This window comes from Antennarius striatus, chromosome 1 (assembly GCF_040054535.1).
Source record: "Antennarius striatus isolate MH-2024 chromosome 1, ASM4005453v1, whole genome shotgun sequence".
Classification (NCBI taxonomy): Eukaryota; Metazoa; Chordata; class Actinopteri; order Lophiiformes; family Antennariidae; genus Antennarius; species Antennarius striatus.
In genome coordinates, this window is record NC_090776.1 from 13,642,711 (window position 1) to 13,667,149 (window position 24,439).

The 24,439-nt window shown below is 42.6% G+C and overlaps 3 protein-coding genes across 4 annotated transcripts in view; all 3 read left to right on the plus strand.

Annotated features, from left to right (window-relative positions):
* rasa3 (RAS p21 protein activator 3) overlaps positions 1-14,620 on the plus strand; it is a 38,598-nt gene extending 23,978 nt beyond the window's left edge. The window contains exons 6-24 of the mRNA XM_068311764.1: positions 1,374-1,454; positions 1,563-1,635; positions 2,804-2,877; positions 2,955-3,059; positions 3,896-4,052; positions 4,166-4,314; positions 4,845-4,959; positions 5,098-5,172; positions 5,263-5,386; positions 5,623-5,729; positions 6,037-6,114; positions 6,202-6,279; positions 7,281-7,354; positions 8,865-8,971; positions 9,227-9,309; positions 9,423-9,631; positions 9,706-9,809; positions 9,888-10,071; positions 10,480-14,620. Coding sequence (XP_068167865.1) covers positions 1,374-1,454; positions 1,563-1,635; positions 2,804-2,877; positions 2,955-3,059; positions 3,896-4,052; positions 4,166-4,314; positions 4,845-4,959; positions 5,098-5,172; positions 5,263-5,386; positions 5,623-5,729; positions 6,037-6,114; positions 6,202-6,279; positions 7,281-7,354; positions 8,865-8,971; positions 9,227-9,309; positions 9,423-9,631; positions 9,706-9,809; positions 9,888-10,071; positions 10,480-10,555 — 2,053 coding nt within the window. The 3' untranslated portion in view covers positions 10,556-14,620. The remainder of the gene's footprint in view (positions 1-1,373; positions 1,455-1,562; positions 1,636-2,803; positions 2,878-2,954; positions 3,060-3,895; positions 4,053-4,165; positions 4,315-4,844; positions 4,960-5,097; positions 5,173-5,262; positions 5,387-5,622; positions 5,730-6,036; positions 6,115-6,201; positions 6,280-7,280; positions 7,355-8,864; positions 8,972-9,226; positions 9,310-9,422; positions 9,632-9,705; positions 9,810-9,887; positions 10,072-10,479) is intronic.
* Positions 14,621-15,203: 583 nt separating this feature from the next.
* Positions 15,204-22,503, plus strand: pros1 (protein S). Of its 2 annotated transcripts, none has more exons than XM_068304896.1 (14): positions 15,204-15,362; positions 15,903-16,060; positions 16,345-16,369; positions 16,469-16,552; positions 16,663-16,785; positions 17,009-17,134; positions 18,622-18,750; positions 18,844-19,084; positions 19,372-19,558; positions 19,674-19,838; positions 19,973-20,141; positions 20,368-20,504; positions 20,600-20,828; positions 21,437-22,503. In XM_068304896.1, exons 1-14 carry the CDS (start codon positions 15,284-15,286, stop codon positions 21,775-21,777), a joined length of 2,193 nt encoding a protein of 730 aa, XP_068160997.1. In that variant the 5' UTR covers positions 15,204-15,283; the 3' UTR covers positions 21,778-22,503. The 2 variants fall into 2 exon arrangements, with proteins under 2 accessions (XP_068160997.1, XP_068161087.1); XM_068304986.1 differs by having other exon boundaries at positions 15,256-15,362; positions 15,887-16,060.
* A 1,290-nt stretch (positions 22,504-23,793) lies between these two features.
* Positions 23,794-24,439, plus strand: part of gas6 (growth arrest-specific 6) — an 11,940-nt gene continuing 11,294 nt past the window's right edge. Inside the window, exon 1 of the mRNA XM_068310344.1 lies at positions 23,794-23,818. Coding sequence (XP_068166445.1) covers positions 23,794-23,818 — 25 coding nt within the window. The remainder of the gene's footprint in view (positions 23,819-24,439) is intronic.

Genomic DNA, 24,439 nt, shown 5'->3' on the forward strand with positions numbered 1-24,439 from the left:
TAAATAAGTTTTTAATTCTTCACCTCGTATTTCTCATCAGGATTGGACATTAACGTTTCCCACAAAGTCACGTGTCTGCTGGTTATTTATTCAGACATTCAGGAGTAACTTTTTTGTGCTGGACTGATGTTGCCGTTTAATTTTGATGTTTCCTTTCACTTGTTTGGCAAGTGAAAGGAAACACAAACTATCACTGACTCACAATCACATCCGCTTTGTGTGTGCTTGTATGTGTGTGTGTGTGTGTGTGTGTGTGTTTTTTTTGTCACGATGATGCAATTTGTTTCCCTCTAATTGTTGTTCATGTTCGGTGCAGAAAAGTACCGCATTAATATGAGTAATATGGACAAAAACAAGTCTGCTTCACTACGATTGTCTGTCTGGCACGTCAGAACTCACAGTGGTGGTGGTGGGGGGGGTGTATAGTGGGGCAAGCAGGGGTTATATAAACAAGCTTATTGGACAGGAAGCGCTCTGGCATTAGTGATGCTTAACCCGGCCCACTCCTTATTCCTTATTAGGAACCTGTGTGTGTGTGGGTGTGAGTGTGTGTGTGTGTGTGTGTCAGCAGGGTGGTGCAAGCTGTTGCATGTGTGTCAGTTCAGTTGTGGACAGAACAGTGAGTTGCTGTGGAACTCATCCTGTGGTGAGTGGTGGTGCGTCACTCTGACACACAGGAAGTGATTCGTCCTGCTGGGTGTTCTGTCCCGTTGGACACTAATCCCCTTACAGGATGATGTCATCAGGCAGGGATAGGTTGACAGATTGATGCATTCATAGATAGATGTCCTGTCCTGTTAGAATGGACCAGATTTTTGTGAAATGGTGTATTTAAAGCTACTTTCAGCACTTTATTTTGACTTGAGTTTTAGCTCCTCGGTCTCTCGACACGAGAGAAAACCTGCGTCTTAATTTCCTGCTTCCTCATAGAAAAAGTACGACACCAAGAGGCAACCAATCGGTTGACCCTAGAGTCGTCCTCACATGACGGCGCTAATGCTGTTATTAGTTGAACGATCCTATCAATAAAAAAGCAAAATAAGCTTAAACAAGATGAAAAAATGCTGAAAAATACCTAAAAAATCATCCCCAAAAAGATCAGTTACAGATTTATTTTGAGCATCATGTTCAGTTATTCCTGAGGTGAAATAAGTATTTATGGATTTCCAGCAGCATTTGATTTTGGGATCTGTTTTTTATTCCTGAGCCGAAACACCTCCGCTATACCAACCTTTAAAAACCAGTCGACCTCTAATGCAATGCTAATGGGGCATTAGAGTCAGCCTCGTGTTAATATGTTACAAGTGTGTGTTTATACGCTTCGGCAGTGTGTGCGTGTTCATCCATTAATGTGTGTGCTTGTGTGTCTACAGAGTGTTGGAGTGCCAGGGTCTTCCTATCGTGAATGGCCAATGCGATCCCTACGCTGCTGTCTCCTTACTGGGACCTTCCAGGTCAGATCTCTGACATCACATGACATCACGTGACATCACATGACATCACCATACCCAACTTTCTTTGGTGCCGACGGATTTATTTACCTGTTCTTCAACTCCTCCCAGGTCGGATGCCAAGAAGACCAAAGTAAAGCGGAAAAACAACAATCCACAGTTCGAGGAGGTTTTTTATTTTGAGGTAAGGAGTCTTTGTGACCAGTGTTTTATTTTGTAAAACCAGCTTGAAATGTCATGAATTCAATCGCATTAACGGTATCTACCATTTTATTGAGTGAATGCTGTAAGGAATGGGTCCAGTCAGGTCAGGAGCAGATGACGTTACCTGTAACACACTTGTGATTGAACTCTTCTCGTTGTAGGACGGACAGCTCATGTCGATCCAACCGTTTCCTCATTCGCACTCATTTCTCATTTTGTTTACGTTGCACAGCTGCTTCTCCAGAGATCACAAGAGGCGACGCACTCGTTGCTCCCTCTAGCATGAAGCTCTAACTTTAATCCCCATGCGTGCGATGCCTTCTTATTTTGAAAACTTTGTGTTTGAGATTCAGGAGAAGATAACCTCTGGAGATTTTCATTCAAGGTGTGTGATGAAATCCCAGTTTCATCATCATTTAGGGTCTTGAAACTCTTTTAGTGTGAATCAGATTTTAAAGGAATCACTCAGTGATCTATTGTTTCTGGACCGTGCTGCCTTTATAAGACAACTAACGAACGAACCTGCAGCCCTGTTTCCATCACTGTTATTTCCTGGAAACTGATTTTCACGGTATTTTTTTCTCCGAATGCTTTTCGTTGACAGGGGTTTTTTTTATCCATAGATTTTATGATGCACTCATTCACGCACAAAGTCCCTGTCACATCGCCCCTGTTAACCTTCAGTCACCAGCCGTGCTGCTCTGACATTTTTGTGCCGCCCCTCCCTCTGGCCTTCCCGCCGATGCAACAGAAGATTGAAGGACAAGAGCGTGATTGATTCCGACAAACCGCCAAACAATCTGGCCCATTGATTTCAATCTGACAAGATCGTCTCATTTATTCCCCCACCACGTGAGCAAGACCCTGCATACTCTGTGGCGATCCGACCCCCTCCCCCCCCAACACATCCACAAGCAAACACAGGCTTATCTATCATTTTTATGTCATCTAAAGTGGTTTTTGTTCCCTTGAATTTTATTTTCTCACTGATAGTTTTGAGGTTGCTTGTTTTATTTGGCCATAAATTTACAATCTCAAATGACAAAATAAAATTATCGTAAATTAAAAGCATTTTCTTCAGCTGTAATTTCAGTGTTGTCGCACATCTTTGCGGTTTATTCTAAATGTGTCTGCTGTCTGCCTTCTAGGTTACGAGGCCATTAAGCTACACAAAGAGGCAGTTTGATGTTGAAGAAGAAGATGTTGACAAGCTGGCTCTGAGGTGAGCCAGCAGCTGTCTTAATGGACGTCGTTTCATTACCAGTCGTATTAAAACCTTCGCCGTCTGCTTGTGCTCAGAGTGGATCTGTGGAACGCCAGCAACCTGAAATTCGGCGATGAGTTCCTGGGAGGCGTGCGTGTTCCTCTCCGGGTGTTGGGTCAGGCTGGAGTCCACGACGCATGGTGAGAGGATCGCTCACTCGCTTGCATCGCGTCATATATTTTCACATCTGCTGTTGACTGGTTTTTGTTGTGCCATTTTAATGGGGCGGGTGGGTTTGATTCACCACCATCGACCGTTCTGAGTCATAGCAGCAGAATCTTTTTCTATCTCAACCAAGGATTTCAGTGCAGTTTCAATTCAATTCCTTCTATTTACTGAGAATACATTCGCAAACACAAATTTCTGAATTTCACTGAGATGGGAAAACCTCTAATTCATTTAGGTTTTATGTTGCAAGCTGTAAAAACAATCCAACAGCCAATCTCTAGATTTTTATTCTGAAAGTTCCTACAGAAAATGAGGATGATGAAGTAGGAAGAGAGAATGATGGGAAAAAAAACAAAAAAAATGGGTGCGTGCACAAAAATCATGAAACATTCATGCTAAAGTGCTGATAAGCCGAGAGTCAAGCCAGTAGCGTTCTACTCAGTCGATTTTTCATCACAATCAACAACTTTCACATCATTTTTTTTACCCTTTACTTACCAGAAAAATATCAGTTTTGCAACTTGTAATACATCTGCTGTTTTTCCTGGATCTTCTCCAAAATTTCTGTCCCGTTGAGTTTCATGGAAATCTGTAAGTAGTTGCCTGTAATCCTGACAATCCAGACAACAAACCAAACCGGTCATTTAAGCTCCTTTCCTTCCTTGACGAGTGTTTTGCCTGTGTTTTAGGCCGATTAGTTTAATTTTTAGAATTTTGAGAATGCTGCTGTGCATCACTGGTTCAAGTTTCATCAATATTAAAGCCTGATCTAAAATCCTGTGTGTGTGTTTGTGTTTTCACTCTGTAGGTACTTCCTCCAGCCCAGGGAGAATGGGGGGAAGTCAGTGAAAGTGGACGAGCTCGGCTCTCTGCGTCTGAACATTGTTTACACCGAGGACCACGTTTTCCCCTCCGAACACTACACTCCCCTGAGAGACCTGCTGCTGCACTCTGCTAATGTGGGGGTGTGTGTGTGTGCGTGTGTGTGTGTGTGTGCATGTGGGCACCTCGGCACTCCTCTGACCTATTTTGGTGCCTCGCAGCATCTTTTAGCTCACATGTCTACTCCTCTGTTCAGCCCGTGTCGGCGTCCACAGCTCACATCCTGGGGGAGGTGTGTCGAGAGAAGCAAGAAGCAGCCATTCCTCTCGTGCGAATGTTTCTTCACTACGGCAAGATTGTGCCTTTCATCAGCGCCATCGCTCACGCTGAAGTCAACCGCACGCAGTGAGCATCCCTTCCATTTGTTCCTCTGACAGGCTGATGAAACCACTGCCCCTAAAAGTCATAGCTTCCACCTTTCAGCCATTCAGTTTTCTAAATTTACCTCCTGTTTCGTGGATATGGGTAGTTTGCCCCTCCTTCCACGATGTTTTATGGAAATTGATGCAGCTGTCTTTGTGTAATTAGTAAAAAGTGCAAACAACACCCACATTGGCAATTTTTCTTCATGTTGATCATACCAACATTTCATCAAGTCCTTCGTGCTCTAGTCTTCCAAATTTGTGCAATAAATGTTTCATCTTTCTGCTAACAAACCACCGACTCCCCTTGTTGAGGAATCAATCATCGCATTTAATATATCAGAGATTATTAATTCGATTGGTTTTAGGGTCTGAATGAGGTCGTTGGGTTGTGTATCGACGTCAGCAAGCTTAGCGTTATGTTCGACTGAGAGAAATATAGGCAGCCACCGTAATGTAATTTATTACACGACTCTATATTTATTATGCGCGCCCTACCTTCCTTCTGCTTAGGGATCCCAACACCATTTTCCGAGGAAACTCGCTGACTTCCAAATGCATTGATGAAACCATGAAGCTGGCAGGAATGCACTATCTGCAGGTCACCCTGAAACCCATCATAGATGAGGTATGAAGCTGCAATGCCTTGTCTAAAGGTCCAGCTCCTTTAATGTCTTCATTTAATGACAGTTAATACTTCTTTTCTCATAACGTTTTCTCAATCAGTTATGAATGGATGTTTCAAAACTTTGATAAATTTCCACAGATCTGCACGGAACACAAACCCTGTGAAATCGATCCGGTCAAGCTCAAGGAGTCTGAGAATCTGGAGACCAACAGAGTAAGCTAGACGTGATTTTGCGGTCAGTTGTGTGTTTTTGTGTGTTGTCTCCCAGCTGTCTGACAGATCTGCCCCACCTGTCCTCCTCAGGAAAACCTTCGTCATTACGTAGACCGCATCTTCAACGTTATCACCACCTCTGGGGTTCGCTGTCCCACCGTCATGTGCGATATCTTCTTCTCATTGAGAGAATCTGCTGCCACCCGTTTCCAAGGTAGCAAACAGGGAACTTGATAACAAGTTTAAACTCATTATGTTGTTGTACTCTACTGCCATCTGTCGGTTTACTTAAAGCACTGCGGCCTCAGGGAGACCATGATTGTTTTTACATTGCCTTTGTACTTTTTTCAGTTGAGTGTATCAAATATTCATAATACAAATCATTATGTCACTTATTTCAAACAAATATTTGGCTGACTGTGTATGTAAATCCATATTTTTTCTCTTTAGTGGACCAAGATGTACGATTCACAGCAGTGAGCAGCTTCATTTTCCTCCGCTTCTTTGCTCCAGCTATTCTTTCGCCAAATTTGTTTCATTTACGGCCGCACCACCCGGTGAGTCCAACATGTAGAGCACAAACATTCACAACCAGCGTTAATACATAAACACACACCATTCATAATCAATGTATTTTTAGTCAAATTTGTAGTTTTTGGTTACATGAGTTGTTATATTCAAGTTCTTCTTAAAAGCCTCTTGTGTTGAAAGTATAAAGTCAACGTTCATGCTTGACTTTTGTAGCAGCAGGTTTGGCTGAGCCGAGTTTAGATTTAAGAAGCTGTTTTCTTATCAATAATTCAGTGCTTTCATGACACGATCAGAAAAATTGTTATGGTTTGATTAGATTTCATGTCTTTCTAGGATCCCGCCACTTCTCGAACCCTTACCCTCATCTCTAAGACCATTCAGACCCTGGGAAGTCTGGCCAAGTCGAAATCTGTGAGTTTCTTACTTTAAAGTGCATTTTTCTGGCTTCATTTGTGTGAGTGAACTAGAATCTTTCTCTTTGCTTTTATTCTGTTCAAGGCCAACTTCAAAGAGTCTTACATGGCGGCATTTTATGACTACTTCAATGAGCAGAAATATGCCGATGCTGTGAAGAATGTGAGTTTCAGATTTTGTTTCTTTTCACCCATAGCAAACGCTTTCCACTTTATCAACACACTACTTATACACATTTAAATACAGGTAAACCTCGGTTTCCAACCACAATTCGTGCCGAAAGGCTGTTCGTATATAAATTTGTGTGAATTCCAAATACATTTTTCCCATTGCACATAATGTAAATGGTCTTAATCCGTTCCAAGACGCTAGAAAACTACCTTTTTTCAACATAATATCCATCCATTTTCTGCCGCTGTATCCGTGTACTATATATTATTTCATAATGTCATTTATATATCAAATTGTATAGTAAGGAAACATCGAAGAAATGTAAAAGAAGGGAGCAAACACGAGAAAGAAAGTGTTAAGTACTATCCTGTGACACTCTCACTCTTATTTTGGGACTTCCTGTTGTACCCGGAAGTGTTTGCATGTAAATATAATGCTCTTGTTCTGTTGAGTGCGACATGCGTAATGTGCCAGTGTTCAATTGTGTGTTCAGGTGAGCGTAGCGGATTCCGGCTCAATAAAGAAGAGAAAAACTTAATTTGTTCCGCTTATCATTCACCACGCAGATTCCGATACAAGTTACCCTCGTCTTTAGAAGTTTATGGTACCATAACTCGTACCATAGGCAATGGAACGCAAATTCAGTGAAAAATTATTGAATACAGTAAACTAAAATAAAAAGCACATTACAGTTAAAGCATGAGAACAATAAAGATGAGAATATTTACCTTTGTGGTGGTGAGCAGTTGGCATATGTGAATGTTGGAGAGGAGGAGGAGGATGGATGTTACTGCGTTTGTTTCACGTTCGACTTCCAAATTTTGTTCGACTTCCAAGACAAAAAAAATTCCGAATTTTTTGGTCGAATTCCGATTTGTTCGATGTCCAAAGCGTTCGATAACCAAGGTTTGCTTGTACTTCAGTTATTATACTGAAGTTACCACCACAGTAAATCTATTAATATATGACATATCCTTTGCTTCTCGCCACAGTTCCTGGACCTGATCTCCACTTCCGGCAAATGGGATCAGAAGAGTATTGAAACACCGATTATGCTCAAAGAGGGGTAAGGAGCCAAATCGTTCAACACAAATTAATGGAAGGACTTTTAAAAAGCATGTCTGTGCATTGCTTTCTCAACACTAATAAGTCCATATAAGTACTTATAAGTACTTATACTTTTTCTGAATACTCAGTTTTCCCTGCTAAACACATTTCTTCTATATATATTTTCTGTGGTTCAACTTTATTAAGTTTATCTTTGACGGGGTTCCAGCCTACCTGGTAAAGTCCAGGAGCCTGTGCTGAGGGCCTTTAAACAATGCTTTGGTTCTATGTCGGTCTGTTGGCGATTTTCAGCTGTTATGCTAAGCTAAGCTAATTTGCTGCTGTAGTCGATGTTCTCAACCAAAGCAAATAGAATATTTCCCCAACTAGACTTTAAAGATTACTCTAAAGTGGAGCTGGAAATTTTTCAAGTTGAACCCTCGTGGTTTGATACCGTAAAGAGGCATGAGATGAGATTTCTGATGAAGCCGTGAAGGTGAGACTTTCCAGTTGACGGTAATTGTGCCGGCGCCTTGCTCATCCGACTCCCCACCCTCTTTTGTTTCTGCTACCGGGCGTAGGAGTGTAAAACTCACTATAAAGAGGGTTGATGGGAAGGGGCCAAAAGGCTCAAAAGACAGGTAAGAGTCTCTCCATCTACAGGCTTTTGCCCTAGTGACCCCCCCCTCCCCTCTGTGTGTGTGCACTGTGATCCCTGAAAACCAAGCCGGCCTTTTTTTTTTCCTCTTGCCAGCATCATGCACCGCTAGCTGCTGCTGCACTTTACTTTATATCTGTTCATATACAGCGTGAGCTCCCTTTGCACGGATCCTTACCCTGCTGGAGTCGTGTGACGGGTTTTGGTCAGTCTGAAGTCACACGATGGTCGACCGGTTTGTGCAGAGACTGTATATGGTGTAAAGTAAAGTGTCTCTAAGCCTGCTTACCTAGTAGGAATGTCCAGCTGACAGCCCTTCATGGCGACAGCGGGGAAGGGTTGGGTATTTCTTGGCTCTCATACCTGCACATATTGTTACCCTTTACACCCCCCCGACCCTTTGTGAAGCTCCGGGCGTTACTTCAGCTGTACGACCAGCATGTTCTGAGCTCAGTAGCAGGAAAGAGAGTAGTAACGTTTTTGAGTCTCTTAAACACAGCACCCTGGTGGTTTCAAAGGTTTTGTCACATTAGAAAGAAATGCTATTGTTTCAAACCAAAGTTTTCCGTTGGTGTCATTTCATTTTTTACCATTTATTACCATGTAAAAATGTCTTCAGATATCAAAATCTACATGGAGGCAGCTGATGCTTCACTACTGCAGTAGAACTCATTTAGCCCTTCAAGGATTCATTGAAATTTTTTTTTTTTAACATTTTATTTATTTGATTAATCCCTGAAGGGAAATCAGTGGCACACCCTAGTTAGTCAATTCAAATAAATAAAAAGGGATTACATTGCTGATGTGATGAGCTGGTCTAAAGACGTTTTAAGGAATTTGTTTTTTTTTTTCCACCAATGTTTCCATTTAGATTCATGATAAAAAGAGCACAAGGGAGAAACCGCTTTGGAATGAAGAACTTCAAGAAGAGATGGTTTCGCCTCACCAACCACGAGTTTACTTACCACAAAACTAAAGGTGAGCCCAGGGGTTTATCCTCTGACCGTTGTCTCTGCATCTGTTTTTGTTTGTGCAGAATGGGAGGAGAGAAGCTAAATTTAGCCTTTAGCATGCAAATGTGCATGTCAAGAATGAAGGCTTTGTGCATTAAATGATAAACTAAAATTTAAAAAAACAAGCAAAACTAAAATAGCATGCATTTTTATTAAATAGCATTACTGTATTATGTTTCCTACCCCTTGTCATCCCTAATGCATTTCTTTTAACATCCAGGTGAGGGCGCTCTGTGCAGCATTCCCATAGAAAACATTCTGGCTGTGGAGAGGCTCGAGGAAGAGTCTTTCAAGATGAAGAATGTAAGGACCCCCACAGCAGCCCTTAGATTCCATGGAACTTAATTTTCCCCTGAATCACTACTGGAGGTAGAAAAGTGTCTCCTCTCACCTCCTGTCCCTTTCCCGCCCTGCAGATGTTCCAGGTTATCCAACCGGAGCGCGCGCTTTACATCCAGGCCAACAACTGTGTTGAAGCGCGCGACTGGATCGACATCCTGACCAAAGTCAGCCAGTGTAACCGCAAACGCTTAAGCACCTACCATCCTTCAGCCTACCTCAATGGCCACTGGCTCTGCTGCAAACTCTCGGCAGATGCCGCCCCCGGGTGTACGCCCTGCACGGGGTACGTAGAGCCAAAAAGTGTCACCTATCGGGTTTGTTTCTGTCTCTCATTCTCCTGTTTGCACCTGTGTTCAGAGGACTCCCTGCAAACATCCAGCTGGATGTCGATGGAGACAGAGAGACCGAGAGGATTTATTCTCTTTTCAGCACGTATATCGCCAAACTGATGAAAATGCAAGGTCAGAAACCAACACGAGCGTTTGTAAGCCATGACCAAGCAATTCCAGTGTTGACCTGTTTACTTTCGCATCCCGCAGAGGCCTGTGGGAGCAAGTCCGTGTACGACGGCCCGGAGCAGGAGGAGTACTCCAGCTTTGTCATTGATGACCCCCAGGAGACCTACAAAACCCTGAGGCAGATCGTGTCGTCCGTGCAGACCTTGGAGCAGCAGCACACCAAGTACAAACGGGACAAGTTCAAGAAGACAAAGATTGGCAGCCAGTATGTGATTTGTTGTTTTACTTTATTGTTGCAAGCAGCTCAGATTTTGTTTCGTTACGCAGTCAAAGGTGTGAGGGAAGCTGAGAACTGCGAGGTCTCAGCTAGCAGTTCTCATACTTGGAGCAACTTCCTTTGTAGGCCAACAGATGGCGCAGTCGTACAGTGTTCCATGTATTTAGTGCTATTACATCCGTGCATATATTGAGAGCTGCTCTTTAACATTTCAAATATCCAAGTGTTTGCCTCTACACTTCAGTGTTTTATACATTTTCCCTTCAGTCCAGCTACGTTAGCGTTCTTCTCTGACCTTTTTTTGGTTGTTTGGTCTCCAAAATTTTATTGACAAAAAATATCCACTGACTGTCCTGTAACCCCCCCCCCCCGCCCGTCTTCCCTTTGTTTCCTCAGGGAGCATCCCATCGGAGACAAGAGCTTTCAGTGCTACATCCGCCAGCAGTCGGAGAACTCCACTTACTCCATGTAGCTGGGGCCCCTTCTGCTGTTTCTACGACGCCCGCAACCAGCAAATTTTATTGTACCGTACAGAAATCCATCTTAACAAAGCTGTGTCCATTTCTGACATTCAAATCTTTATTTTTTACCTAGAATGAGATAAAGAAAATGAATACTGAGATAATTTCACTTCTACCCAAAATAGTGTATCTATGCTTGAAGATGTTCTTCAAACAAAATATTTAACTTTTTCTAAAGACGTTTTGTGAAGCAGGAGAAGCCAATTTTTGGAAACGCGGCTCACCTGACTGGCTTATTTATTCAATTTTAAGGGCAATTTGAAGAGTCGATGCCAGACTGAACAAGCTATATAGATGGGATTTATTTTGCAGTCTCTCATGGTGCATCCCTCCATATTTTTGGAGAAATTACCTCAGATCAGCAAGAGGAACAAAAATGGCAACTGTGGAAAAGAGGAATGAAGAGACGATTGCGACACGCATCCATCGAGGTCTTTCCGATGATGTGAAGAGATACCGAGCAAATGTTTCACTGGACAGTTTTGACAGTGAGCGACATGCACTTTACTCGCCTCCAGGTCTACGGATGAACAAGCCTCGCAGCACATTTTCAAAAAAACAAACAAAAAAAAAAGCTTATTTTATTTGTTGGATTTTGTGTTTGGTTATTTTAATGGTTGTTGACATGATCCGTTGTATTTCACTCCATGAAGGATGGACAGTCTGTTGTTTTGGGGTTTTTTTGCGTCCCCAACTTCCTCAAGAAGGCTGTGAATCTCCAGGTCACACAAGAAGGGATTTTTGGGACCAAGCACAGCTGAGAAAAAAAAAAAAAGTCACTCCGTGGATAATTTTTTCTCCTCATTTTTTATTCATTATCAATAATGTGCTCACAGATGTATAGTTGGAAGTATTCACAGTTCATTCCCAGCCTTGTTGTGTTAATAAGTGAGGCTTGTTTTTAAAAAGTTGTTCTTCCTGTACTGATTCAAACTCCAGCCATGCCCGTCTTCGTTTCTGAGTTTATTGGTTTGTTGTACGACTGCGTGTTGAGCAGTTCGCTTCAATATAAGCAAAAAAAACTAGATTATCTCCAACAGGCTCTACATGGATTTCTAATTAAGGAAGTTTATTTTTGGTTGTTTTGGTGATATTTCCAGATGATGTGAAAGTGTGTTGCACCGGACTACATTATAGTGACAAGTGTTTCTAGTTTTTTTTTGTCCTCTTTATGCAGATGAAAGGGGCAGAACGTCAGAAACACCTCAGGATGTAATGCAGTCCAGTCACTTTGACATCACTGATGGCAAATAGTAATACATCGTAAAACTGCTCCAGATTGTGTTAGGCTGTGCAGGCATACCTAATAAAATGGCAATTGATGAATTAACAAACAAAAAAAATTTAAACACCACCAGCTTCAGCCATGGTTCATTTTGCACACACAGTCATGACTGATAACATTTTGTAGTTTCAGAAAAGTAGTTTTAATCTAACTGCTGAAATGAGATGAAGATGGAAAACTGTGTGTTTTGCGATTTCTTACATGTGCTGTTCAGAAGTTGAGCTCAGATTCACGTTAAACCTCGTTCGACATGCCCTCCAACTGCATCTAGTCAAAAAAAGCATACTTTTTTTTACTATAAGGAAGTAGAAACTTTCAGCACAGCTCTTTATTAATCATCGATATACCATACTAACGTTTTAATCCGTTTCGTCTAGAGTTCTGAACTTATAACGGATAGGTTGCCTAATGAAAACTGTAGCGTCTGTTTCCTGAGTTTAGCTCTGACTTACTTTGGTGAACTTTAACACCTATTTATGTATGTTCCTCTGAGAAGCAGCGCAGAGAACCTGCTGGACTGGCTTTGTGGTGTTCTGTTTCCCAAAGGCCATCGGATCAATGATTGGATGGTGTAGTTGTCTTCACAGCAGTGGGAACCTTTGTGCGACCAATCCATTACAAACAACCTTTTTTTTTTTTGATGCATTTTACCAAAATAAGTAGCTGGTTAAGTAGTGTCATAATCCCAAACAGTGCCAGTCTTCACATTTATAAAATTTCTTTTTAGAAAAAACAAAAAAATCCTTGTTAACGTATCTTTTATATATAAAAACCTTTATGATTATAAAAGCAGACGAGAGAATTATTCTTTGTGGAGTAAGTTGGTCTCAGAACACGAAAGGTTCTCAGCAGTTTCACTCCGTTTTCTATCTTCTTGTCATACACAAATCTTGTGTACACTCTAAAATGGATGGCCACTGTGTGTGTGTGTGTGTGTGTGTGCGCGCATGTGTGTGTTTTGTGCATAAGTGACCGATGCGACAGGTTGTATTGCCAATTTAATTAACCCAGTGTTGCAGTTCAGGAAAGGCTTGTTGGAAGAGAATTGCTGCCTGGACTCATCCCCATGTTCCTCTTGTATAGAACCACTGTTCCATTTATAGGAACCTTTGCCAGTATATTCTCCCCAGACATATATGCACCAGTTACAAGGTTGATGGAACTTTAAGCGGTGACGCTTGAACCCCCACCACCACCACCACTTACAAAGTCCTCAGGATTATGAAACTTTTTCTCCAGGAGACTCGGACTGAATTATAAACAACCAAAAAGCTCTGTTTCTTAGTCCTAATTTGTTTAATCATATTTACTGTCTTTTGCACCAAACCTTCCCAGAAGCACTGGTTGACTGGGGGGAGGGGGGGGTGATCCAGTTCCAGTAATGGCAAAACTCCTCCACCCTATCACCCCATGAAGAAATGATTTATGCAATAACGATGTCTCAGCATGCTTCTTCTGTTCCTTTCGGCTTTTCCCTTCAGGGGTCGCCACAGCGAATCAGTTTCCTCCATCTAACCCTGTCTTCTGCATCCTCTTCTCTCACACCAACTACCTTCATGTCCTCTTTCACTACATCCATAAACCTCCTCTTTGGTCTTCCTCTAGGCCTCCTGCCTGGCAGTTCAAAACTCAGCATCCTTCTACCAATGTATTCACTATCTCTCCTCTGGACATGTCCAAACCATCTCAGTCTGGCCTCTCTGACTTTATCTCCAAAACCGCTTCACGCTTCTTCACCTCTTTTCCACACTCTCCATTGCTCTGGACTGTTGACCCTAAGTACTTAAAATCCTCCACCTTCCTGATCTCTGTAACCTCACTCTTCCACGTGGGTCCCTCTCATTCACACACATGGGGATATGCTCCACAGCTCACATCCTACCTGTTGAGCATACCCACTAACAACATTGAACTTTACACCGATGATGTAGCTTCAGACTCATCACTCTATCTGACACTCTTTTTACCTCCAGAACATTCCTAACAAACTCCTCCTTCAAGATAACTCCTACTCCATTTCTCTTCCTATCTACACCATGATAGAACAACTTGAAGTTACTTGAACTTCCAGCCTTGCTACCTTTCCACCTGGTCTCCCGGACACACATTATGTCTACCTTCCTCCTCTGCATCATGTCAACCAACTCTCTACCTTTTCCTGTCATAGTTCCAACATTCAGGGTCCCTACTGTCAGTCCTATACTCTTGGCATTCCTTTTCTCTCTTCCTACGAACACACTTTCCTCTTCTCCTTCTTCGACCAACAGTAGTCTAATTTCCACCGGCACCCTGTAGGTGAACAGTACCAATTGCGGTCGGTGTTAACCCGGGCATCGACCGATCCGGTATGGAAGTCGTAGATTTGATTCGTATGTTTGATTTAGCAAAAGTTTTACGTCGGATGCCCTTCCTGACACAACCCTCTGTATTTATCCGGGCTTGGGACCGGCACAAGAAGACACCAGCTTGTGCCCTTTTGCGGCTACATTAACGGTGTCTCAGCATGCAATAATGTTATAACACTCTATAAGCCTATCAAAGCATCACAAATTAAAGACGCACATCTCCTGACTCTTAGCAGTGAAATGTCTCGTTATAAAGGGAGAACTGTATTTTGTACAAATATTTTAAAAGTATTGAAGTAAGCCTGTTATGTGTACATTAAACAGTTGAATGAGTGGTGACAATGTGATGTGTGTATTTCCTGAATAACAAAATGAAACCGATATTAATGCAACGATGTGTCATGTCTCTTTTTTTTATCCGTTCGGTGTCTCTAAAGGACGACCATTGGCTTTTGCTTTAGTTGCAACAATTTTTACCAGTGAATAAGTCACTTCTTGCTCCATGAACTTCAGTGGATTCGATCCACCTGACCTTCAGACACTTCAGATGCCACCCCCCTCCTTCAGGTGAAATTGCACTTGGGGCCCCATAAAGCGTTGGGCTGTCCCTGTTTAAGGCACCTTCAAACCTGCACCTATGAGGGAGACTGTGGTTGTCATCAAAAGTTAAAATTTGTATTGAATATGACCAAAGAAAGAAACAAACTTTTTTTAAAACTGTTCCTGCGTTTATGTTACCGCAAACAAACATATACAGACTTAATTTGCGCGTAAACCTAATGCGTAAAGGGACTGGATCATTGCTCCAAAGTGCGTGTAAACCCACTTCGTTTCACGAGAAGCCATGTTTGCATGTGAACTCATGAAAAGCTCACAGCGCTCCCTGGCTGCCCACATCTCCTCTTCTGTGTGCCCTCCTGACCCCCCCACCCCCAGCACACCCCCTCCCTCGACGAAAACACTTTCGGGAAGAATAAAGTTTTTTTTGCGCGCCCAGCCAGTCCAAACTCCGAGCCAAACCGTGGCCTAGCAGCAAGAACGGCTCGACTATGTGGAGAAAGAAACGCGCACTTGGAGAATCCCTGGTTCGGCTCCTGGTGGTTGTGACGCTCGTCGATGCGGACCGATGTGAGTATGAGAGCGTTTCTGCGGCTTTCAACTCTACTTGGTATAAAAAAATAAAAAAATAATTTAAATCGAACCGCCCGTTTCGATGTATTGGAAGCAGATTTGGGATTTTCTTCCAACATGAAAAGCAGCAAACACGGGACGGAACGCGTAAGGGGTCATGACTCCTCTCTAAGCCGTGAAAACAAAAGAGCTGCTCAACAACCGGGAGGTTTTATTTCTGGGAAGTTAGGGTTTCGCAATGAACCGTTTCCCTCGGGCCAATTCTCTAAAGAGTCATTTGGTTTTGTCTACTTCTGTCCGTGAAGGCATCAGACGCATCATCCAGCCTGAAATTCCAGCCAGGATCAGTCATGTGTTATACTCATGTATTAAACACACATGTGAAAGTGTCACTCCTGTCACTTGTGATAAGGTTTTTCATTCCTGACTGGAAGACAAAATTGTCAAGGGTTTCAATTGTAAAATGCAATTGTAAAATACCAGTAAGGATGGTTTTAGGGTGAATTTTGACTGGTTGTGAGGTTTTGTGTCTCCCAGTTCTGAGTCAGAGCGCAGCCTCCCAGTTCCTGATCAGGCACCGGAGAGCCAACTCTCTGTTCGAGGAGAGCAAGAAGGGCAACCTTGAGAGGGAGTGTGTGGAGGAGCTGTGCAACAAGGAGGAGGCCCGGGAGATCTTTGAGAACCAGCCAGAGACGGTAGACTATCTGTCCAACAACCCACAAAGGAAAACATTTTCTATTTATCATCATAGAGGACTAAAACATTTCACTTTTTTGGGGGACTAAAATCTAACATTTTATTTCAGTATTGAACAATTGACTTTTTCAGTTGATTTATGGATCACATTTTCTACCACAGCTTGAGCGCTACATCTTAGTAACATACAGTATCTCCCACGTACGTTCGAAAAAAAAGTGCATCTTTTTTTATTAGAACCTTCAACATCTTATTGAAACTCTTGTCTTTTGTGTTTTTCCAGGAATATTTCTACCCCAAATATGTTGGTAAGTCTAAAATATTGAGTGTGTGTCTCACTGTGTGATGGTAGTAGTCTTGTTTTGCCGTTACCACCCTGTCCCAACAGACAATACTCGTTGTTACAGCGTGTCTAGGTTCTCACCGGGTTGGCATCAACAACCAGCACTCGGATTCCGCCATCCCATCGGACCTTCGCACTTGTGTCAACGGTGAGGGAAGAAGTGTTATGTCGGTCTTAAAATCTTCCACGCTTTTGTCGAGCTTATCCTCTGTGTGTGTGTGTGTGTGTGTTACATGCAAACTTATGGTTGTGTTACAGGGATCAGCAACCAGTGCACACCATACCCGTGCTACAAGGAGGGTTCTGAGAGCTGTTTGGACGGACAGGCCTCCTTCACATGTGTGTGCAAACCCGGCTGGAAGGGGCAGTACTGTGAGGACGGTGAGATCAGATGCACAATTTTAGATTTTAAACTTTTAAGTGCAGTTTTGAACATCCTTTATCGATATTATATTGTAATATTTTTATTTTTTGTTGACTTGCACACATCTGTCATGCAGTGGAGAGGTGCTTTTGTGATTTTTAAGCATTTCACCTATTTGTTTTTGACAAGATCGAGTTGGATTCTGACAGGCGTTATTGCGCCATCCTCTTTACTCGACAGACATCGACGAGTGTTCGGATCCTGAATTTCCTGTGGGATGTGACCAAAAATGTCATAATTTCCCCGGCAGTTTCCAATGCACATGTGAAGACGGCTACTTTCTTTCGAACACAATCAACTGTGTGGGTAAGACTTTATTTATTTCTGGTTCTAGGATGTTAGACTAACAAACAAACTCACACATTATGTACAGTTTTTCGTGTTTGCGATAATGGTTGATGTCACAAACATGAACAGATCCAGCTGCGGCGCCTAACGCAGCTGAGCAAACACACACGTTTCTACATGTATTCTTCCTATTCAGAACTTCTGTTTTTATTTATTCATATGGACGGTGGAACCCAGGGAACTACATAACAAAAACTATGCTTTCCAGCTGGTGCCCTCGGGGTCTGAACACTTGTTATTTTTAAATCTGACCTGCGAGGACTTCTTGTGCAACAGAAAGTGAACATTTTGAGAGCTGATGGTTTTCACTGTGAGGAGGTAACCAGCCTGACGTCTCTGAGCTATTAGAACGCACTTCGTCACATTTGTCCTGACTTTGTGTGGACAGTCCACACGGTGTTTATCTTTGCGTGTGTCAAATGACAAAGTCCTCCCAAACATGAACTGAGCAAGTTAAAGGTAAATTTGCTTTGTGCTTTTTTTAATGCATTTAAATTCAGAGGACCACACAGATTGTAGTACCTTCATTATAAAAATTGCATGATATGTAAATTCTAAACCCTGTCATTACTGTTAATTCTGTCGTACATTCACATTCTCAATCAGAAGAAAATGTTTTTGCTTTTTTTATGAACTTGTGTGAAACCTACAGACGAACTGCAGATATAATCCACACTTAAAAAATGACAGCTTTGACTTGAGTCTTTTCGTTAAGGTATGAGAGTTAGCAGCTGAACCACACATTGTCCAGGTTTACCTACTTACTTATTTATTTTATATACTAAATTAATACCAGAAGGGAAATTAGTGGCACACTAGTGTTAGGAACATGCATATAAATTAGTGTATACAGGCTCTAAACACACACAAAAGGCCTGTACGCATGCAGTGGGAGGTAGAGTGGTGGGCAGCTCCTTCCTGTTGCACCCAACTGAGGAGCTTGTAAGGGGGGGACAGCACCTTGCTCAGGGGTGCTCCGGAGGTGAGCTGACGCCTCCCTCTGTAAGCTCACACTCCAAGTGTTTTTGGGCAGGAGCAGGAATCGAACCGCCGATCTTGGAACATTGGTCGACCCGCTCTACCACTCCGCTCTACCACTGAGCCACTGCCGCCCCCCCAAAATTAAACTTCCACTGCCGGATCAGTTTCACAGCCATGGAACTATTGGAAGCTATGAATTCCAGCACCTTTAGTCGGTCTTTGAACTCACCGCCAGTCTTGAAACACCCTCCGCTAACAAAGAGAGAAAAGGAAAACATGTTAGGCTATCAAAATGAATTATTATGGTAGGAAATTATTTGATTGAAGTAGTTGTAATGCAATCGTAATACTTAATTCATACAAAATTTAACTTTGAACTAATCCAATATACAGTATAGCCATTTTTAAGGGGGGGTTAAGTTAGCTCAAGACCATTTGCCCACTTCTCATTTGCCATTTTCCAGATATAGATGAATGTCTGCTGTACCCCAGTATCTGTGAAGAACCAGCAAAATGCGTCAACACACCAGGCATGTATGAGTGCCGGTGCCCCCGTGGTTTCAAATATGACTTCACTTCCAAGAGCTGCAACGGTAAGACCTCCAGTTACTGTGAACTAAAAGCCCCACCACCACCACCACCACTGTGAAGGAAAATGGTCACTAATTCATTTCCTGTTGTTACAGATATAGACGAGTGCAGGTTGAATGCGTGCGACGGGATTTGCATAAACACTGCAGGCAGCTACTCCTGTCACTGTGACGGCCGTCAGGGTTTTCGTTTGGCGGAAGACGGACGTTACTGTGAAGACATCCCCGTCTGTGTGGATCTGTATGACTTCAAACACCCTGAGATGCTTTACCTGGGGGATCAGTTCGCAGGCCTGCCTGTCATCTTTCTGCGCTTCCGTCTGCCGGGGAATACGAAGTGAGCATCCACTACAGTCACGGACACACAGACACACAGACACACACACACCTGATCAGATATTGTATTCTTGTGTACTTGGATGTTGGTATGACTAAATAATAAACAGAGGAATGATTTTCACTTCTATTATTTCAGCCAAGTTCCTTACTTGACAAATCTATTTTCATACCATTGTGAAAATTAAATCAAAGCTATCAATTCCTGGCAAACTCCCCTCGACATGTCCAAAAAACAAACAAACCTGAATGACTGCATCAACTAATGTTTCTTTTTATAACCGTTAGGTTTTCTGCAGAGTTTGACTTCCGTACATTTGACCCAGAGGGGGTTGTGCTGTATGCACAGTCCTCCCTGGATTCGTGGTTCATGCTGGGGCTAAGAGACGGGCGAATCGAGGTCCAGTTCAAAAACCCGCACACATTCAAGGTCACCAGCGGAGGCAAAGCCATCAATGATGGTCGGTGGCATGTGGTAAGAAAAAGCTTCCATCCATTTATTCCATTCATGATACATAGAGACAGCGTTCCACTGGTGGAAGAGTTCTCTGGTGTTGAGGTGACTGAGAAAGACTTGTGATGTGGAACAGATCTCTGTGGATGAACTGGAGAACAGCATCAGTGTGAAGATCAGCAAGGAAGCTGTAATGAGCATCAACAGCCCGGAGAATCTCTTTACGGCAGTTAACGGCAAACTGGAGACCAAGGTCTACATTGCCGGTCTGCCCAACCGCACCGACAACATCATCAAACCTGTAAGCAGATGGTCTGAAGTCGTACGCCCTCAGTGAATGGATTATTTTTCTCTGTGACCGTATCTTGTAATGCCGTTAAACGGGAATTAATCCTGGACTAAGTCTATTCCACTGTGTATCCATCCCTGTATTAGATCAACCCTCGACTTGACGGCTGCATCCGGGGCTGGAACTTAATGAACCAGGGTGCATCTGGGGTAAAAGAGGTCATCCAGGAGAACAAGAGTAAACATTGCTTTGTGAATGTGGAAAGAGGATCTTTCTTCACTGGAGCAGGACTAGCACATTTCAACATTGACTACAGTGAGTAAGTTAAGTTATGCTTTATTGTCCCTTAAGGAAAATTTACAATTCATCCTTAATATTTTGTAGCACCGAGCATCATTGAGGCACCGCAGGACCAGATGAAAATGTGCAACAATTTAAAAAAGGTGACAGGAAGGTCACTAAACATGCATCAGTGACCAGGCATGAATGTGTTCTGGTGTGGGGATCTTGTCTTTCCAATGTCATGGGTGTGTTTTATCAGGTGATTCTGGGAGATGGAAAGTGGATGTAAAGATGAATATACGTCCGTCCAGCAGTACCGGCGTCCTCTTTGCTCTCGTGTCCAACGACACCGTCCCTCTGTCGGTCGCAGTTCTGACAAAGGGAGAGGAAGATGCTGTGAGTTCATTCAATCGTTCCAACTTCAGTCGTGTGTTTCTGCATTTCCACACAAAAAAAGCGTTTGTGAGTACTGTGCTGTCACCATGCTCCAGAATCTGCAGGTATTCTTGGATGGCGTCTCTGTGGCAACACTGGACTCAATCATGTTGTGTTATCCCGACCGGCTGATGGTGCAGCTCAACGTGACTCCCACAGAGTTACAGATCTCAGCCAATTCCTCCACCGTTTCCTATATAAAGCCTGATGACCTGCAGGAGGCGCTAGAGCGCCTCAACACCACAATGCAGAGCCCCATCAGTACATACATCGGTGGGATACCAGGTTAGTCAAGCAGGAAGTGCAGATGTCTCTTTAGAAGAACGGAGAACAAAATTTATTAGCTGTATATGATCTGTATGAAAGGCAGTTTATATTTTTTTGGCTTTTACTTTACAATATGCAAAGAAGGTCTACCAAAAATTTGGATAAACCTCTACGAACTCTTGCAAATATTACAGCTTTAGCAACCTACTGTCTAGTTTTAGAAGTAATTGTGCACTGAGTTAAATGCTTAGCATGCTGAGTTGATGGATAATTGTCCCATCTTCATGTTGGTGTTATTGGTGGGCACTAAACATGAAAGTGTGGCTAAGGATCATGTGATTTGCAGAATTACACTGTATAGTGTACATTTTAACTTTCTAACCAGATGATGGCGCTAGATCAGACGTTTAGGGATGACTGAAGTTACATTTAATACTGGGGGAGGGGACATACATGTCGGTGCTGGATTTCACAACTATCCATATAATATTTTTGTTGTTTTTAGACCATCATTATAAACCCTGCAACATTTCTTGCTGTCTTTAAAATTTGATTTCAAATCACACTGAGAGACATTTCATGTCTTATTCTCAGTCTGTCATTTCTTTATTGCCTCTTTCTTTCAGATAATGTCCCCTTACCTGCCACCCCTGTGACGGCCTTTTACCATGGCTGTATGGACATCTCCATCAACGACCAGCAGCTGGACTTCGACGAGGCTCTCTCCAAACATAACAGCATCAAGTCCCATTCCTGTCCCCCTGTGTCTGCCCCTGAGACTCACCCCCGATGCCCCGCACCCCCTCATAGACTGACCCTAATTAGCAACTGGATCATGGTGAATACTCTCACACTAGTCAGTGTCCCACAGCGGCCACTTCTTGGGATCTTTTGGACTGATAAATATAGAAGAGGAGAAGAGACGGGAGGGAAGAAATGCTGGGAAAATAGTGACAAGAGGAGATAGAGGTAGACGGTTGTCGTCATTTTTGTTGACTTTCCTCGATAGTTGATTCTAAGCTTTGTCTTATCTTGATCCTGTCCCAGGACTGTTTTTTTGTTGTTGTTTTTTTTAAATGAGGCACAAGGAATCTGAAATGCCAGTGAACTAATCTGAGACTGGCTGGCTGAATGACGTAGCTATAGCAGTGCTGAATGAATTACCGTTAATGCTTTCCAGTGAACTTCTGAAAAGAGCTGAGCTCTCTAGCTTACTGTGTTCAGATCAAGATGTTGTGAAAAATAAACAAATGGTTGCTGTTAACCAGGATTTTAGAACACCTGCACTTTGTACCTGTTGTTAAAATCATGTTGCTGTTTCTGAATTCTCTATAAAAAAATAACTTAGGCTATTAGTTATTGGATATAAAGGTGAAAACCACAGAGGAGAAAAAAATTCTAGCTTAGATTGCCATCCTTCATCTGATCCCAACCCACTGAGTTGCTTGCTTCGCTTTAGTCATGTTTAGAAACACAGTTTATCTTTTTATCATTCTCAGAACCCATGGCCAGATGCGTACACCTCTCATCGTGAATGGGCATGCAAGACTTAAAATTGCATATTTATGGGATCACCTTCTACTTTCTTCTGCAGTCAGAATTCAGCTTGTATGTATTACTAGTTGCCATTAATGTTTAACTTAAATCTAGTTGTGCAGTGTTGAGTTTATTATAATAAAAATGATCAAAACAACCTTATTTGTCAGAGTCAAGTTTTTATAATTAGCGGGAAAAAAACAATTCACAGAACACTTACTTAGTCCTGATTCATAACCATGGTAATATTCCTGATAGGCGCATTAAGTAACCCAATACTTTATTCTGGTCTATTTGTTTTGTATAAAAATTATTTAAAGTGACGTTGAAATGATCACTACTTCTTTTTCTTTCAGCTTTTCCCTTCAGGGGTCGCCACAGTGAATCAATTGCCTCCATCTAACCCTGTCTTCTGCATCCTCCTCTCTCACACCAACTACCTTCATGTCCTATTTCACTACTAAGAAACAATAAACAAAGTTGTCAAAGTGCAAGTACATTGGACTGATATAACTGTAAAGAAATGAGATAAAGAAAACCTTTGGTCCCACGAGATTCAGAGAAAAGATCAACGCAAGAAAAACTACTAGGACAAATAAAGTCTAGGCTTAAATAAACTTGATAATGGATTCCAGGATCTGATTCCACAAATAGATATTATTGAAAATTATTCATATGTTCATTGATGAGTAAACTAAAGCTGCCAGATAAACAGAGTGGAGTAAGAGGTACAACATACATAAGTACCCTGACTCTGCACAGTTCACTGAAGACTCTAGAGCAGACCCAGAATGTTTCTGCGCATGAAGGCCCACTGTCCAGAACTATCATATTTCTGCCATATTAGCTGCTCGGTATTAGTTCCCTCTAACATCCAGAATAGACTCTCCTCCTCAAGCACAAAGCCCATAATGGTCAGATGCACATTCATCTCACCGAGCTTGCTGTACCAAATCACGTGACTCAGACACTACTCTCCAGAGATGCGGGCTACTTGTGATCCCAAAAGTCTCCAAATTTAGAATGGGGGCCAGTTTTCCTCAGTTATCAGGCTCCTCCTGGAGGTAGACATCCTGTCTGGGTTTAGGAGTAAGTTTACAACAGGGCTTTGTATGAAGGCTTATGTTAAGTCTGGCTTAGCTAACCCCGTCCTATGATGCATTAATGCATGTTACTAATTGACTAAAGATTAGATCTGAGAAGGCTTATGATAGATCTTGAGAAAGCTTATGACAGGGTTCCCAGAGAGGAACTGTGGCATTGTATGAGGAAGTCTGGAGTGGCAGAGAAGTATGTTAGAGCTGTGCACTCTTCCACTCTTCCACCCAAGTGGAAGAGTGAGGTTACAGGGAGAAGAGATCAAGAAGGTGGAGGATTTTAAGTACTTAGGGTCAACAGTCCATAGCATTGGAGACTGAAAAGAGGTGAAGAAGCGTGAACAGGCAGGATGGAACGAGTGGAGAAAGTGTCAGGTGTGATAGAAGAGTTTCAGCTAAAATGAAAGGAAAGGTGTTCAAAACTGTGGTGAGACCAGCGATGTTGTTTGGTCTAGAGACAGTGTCACTGAGGAAAAGACAGGAGACAGAGCTGGAGGTAGCAGAGATGAAGATGCTGAGGTTCTCTTTGGGAGTGACCAGGACGGATAGGATCAGGAATGAGTACATCAGAGGACCAGCACATGTTAGAGGTTTTGGAGATAAAGTCAGAGAGGCCAGACTGAGATGGGTGATAGTGCATATATTGGTAGAAGGATGCTGAGTTTGAACTGCCAGGCAGGAGGCCTAGAGGAAGACCAAAGAGGAGGTTTATGGATGTAATGAGGGAGGACATGAAGGTAGTTGGTGTGAGAGAGAGGATGCAGAGACAGGGTTAGACGGAGGCAATTGATCCACTGTGGCGACCCCTGAAGGGAAAAGCCGGAAGGAAAAAAAGAAGACCACTTTGAAGCGTGATGTAACAAGAACCAAGGCAGTCAGAGATTGCAACATCCCGCGAAGGGTAGGTCAGGTTACCTTTCAGGATAGGTCAAAGCTATGCACTAGCTTTGACCATAGATCATGCTAGCACTAGCACTAGCTTTGATCTATGGTGTT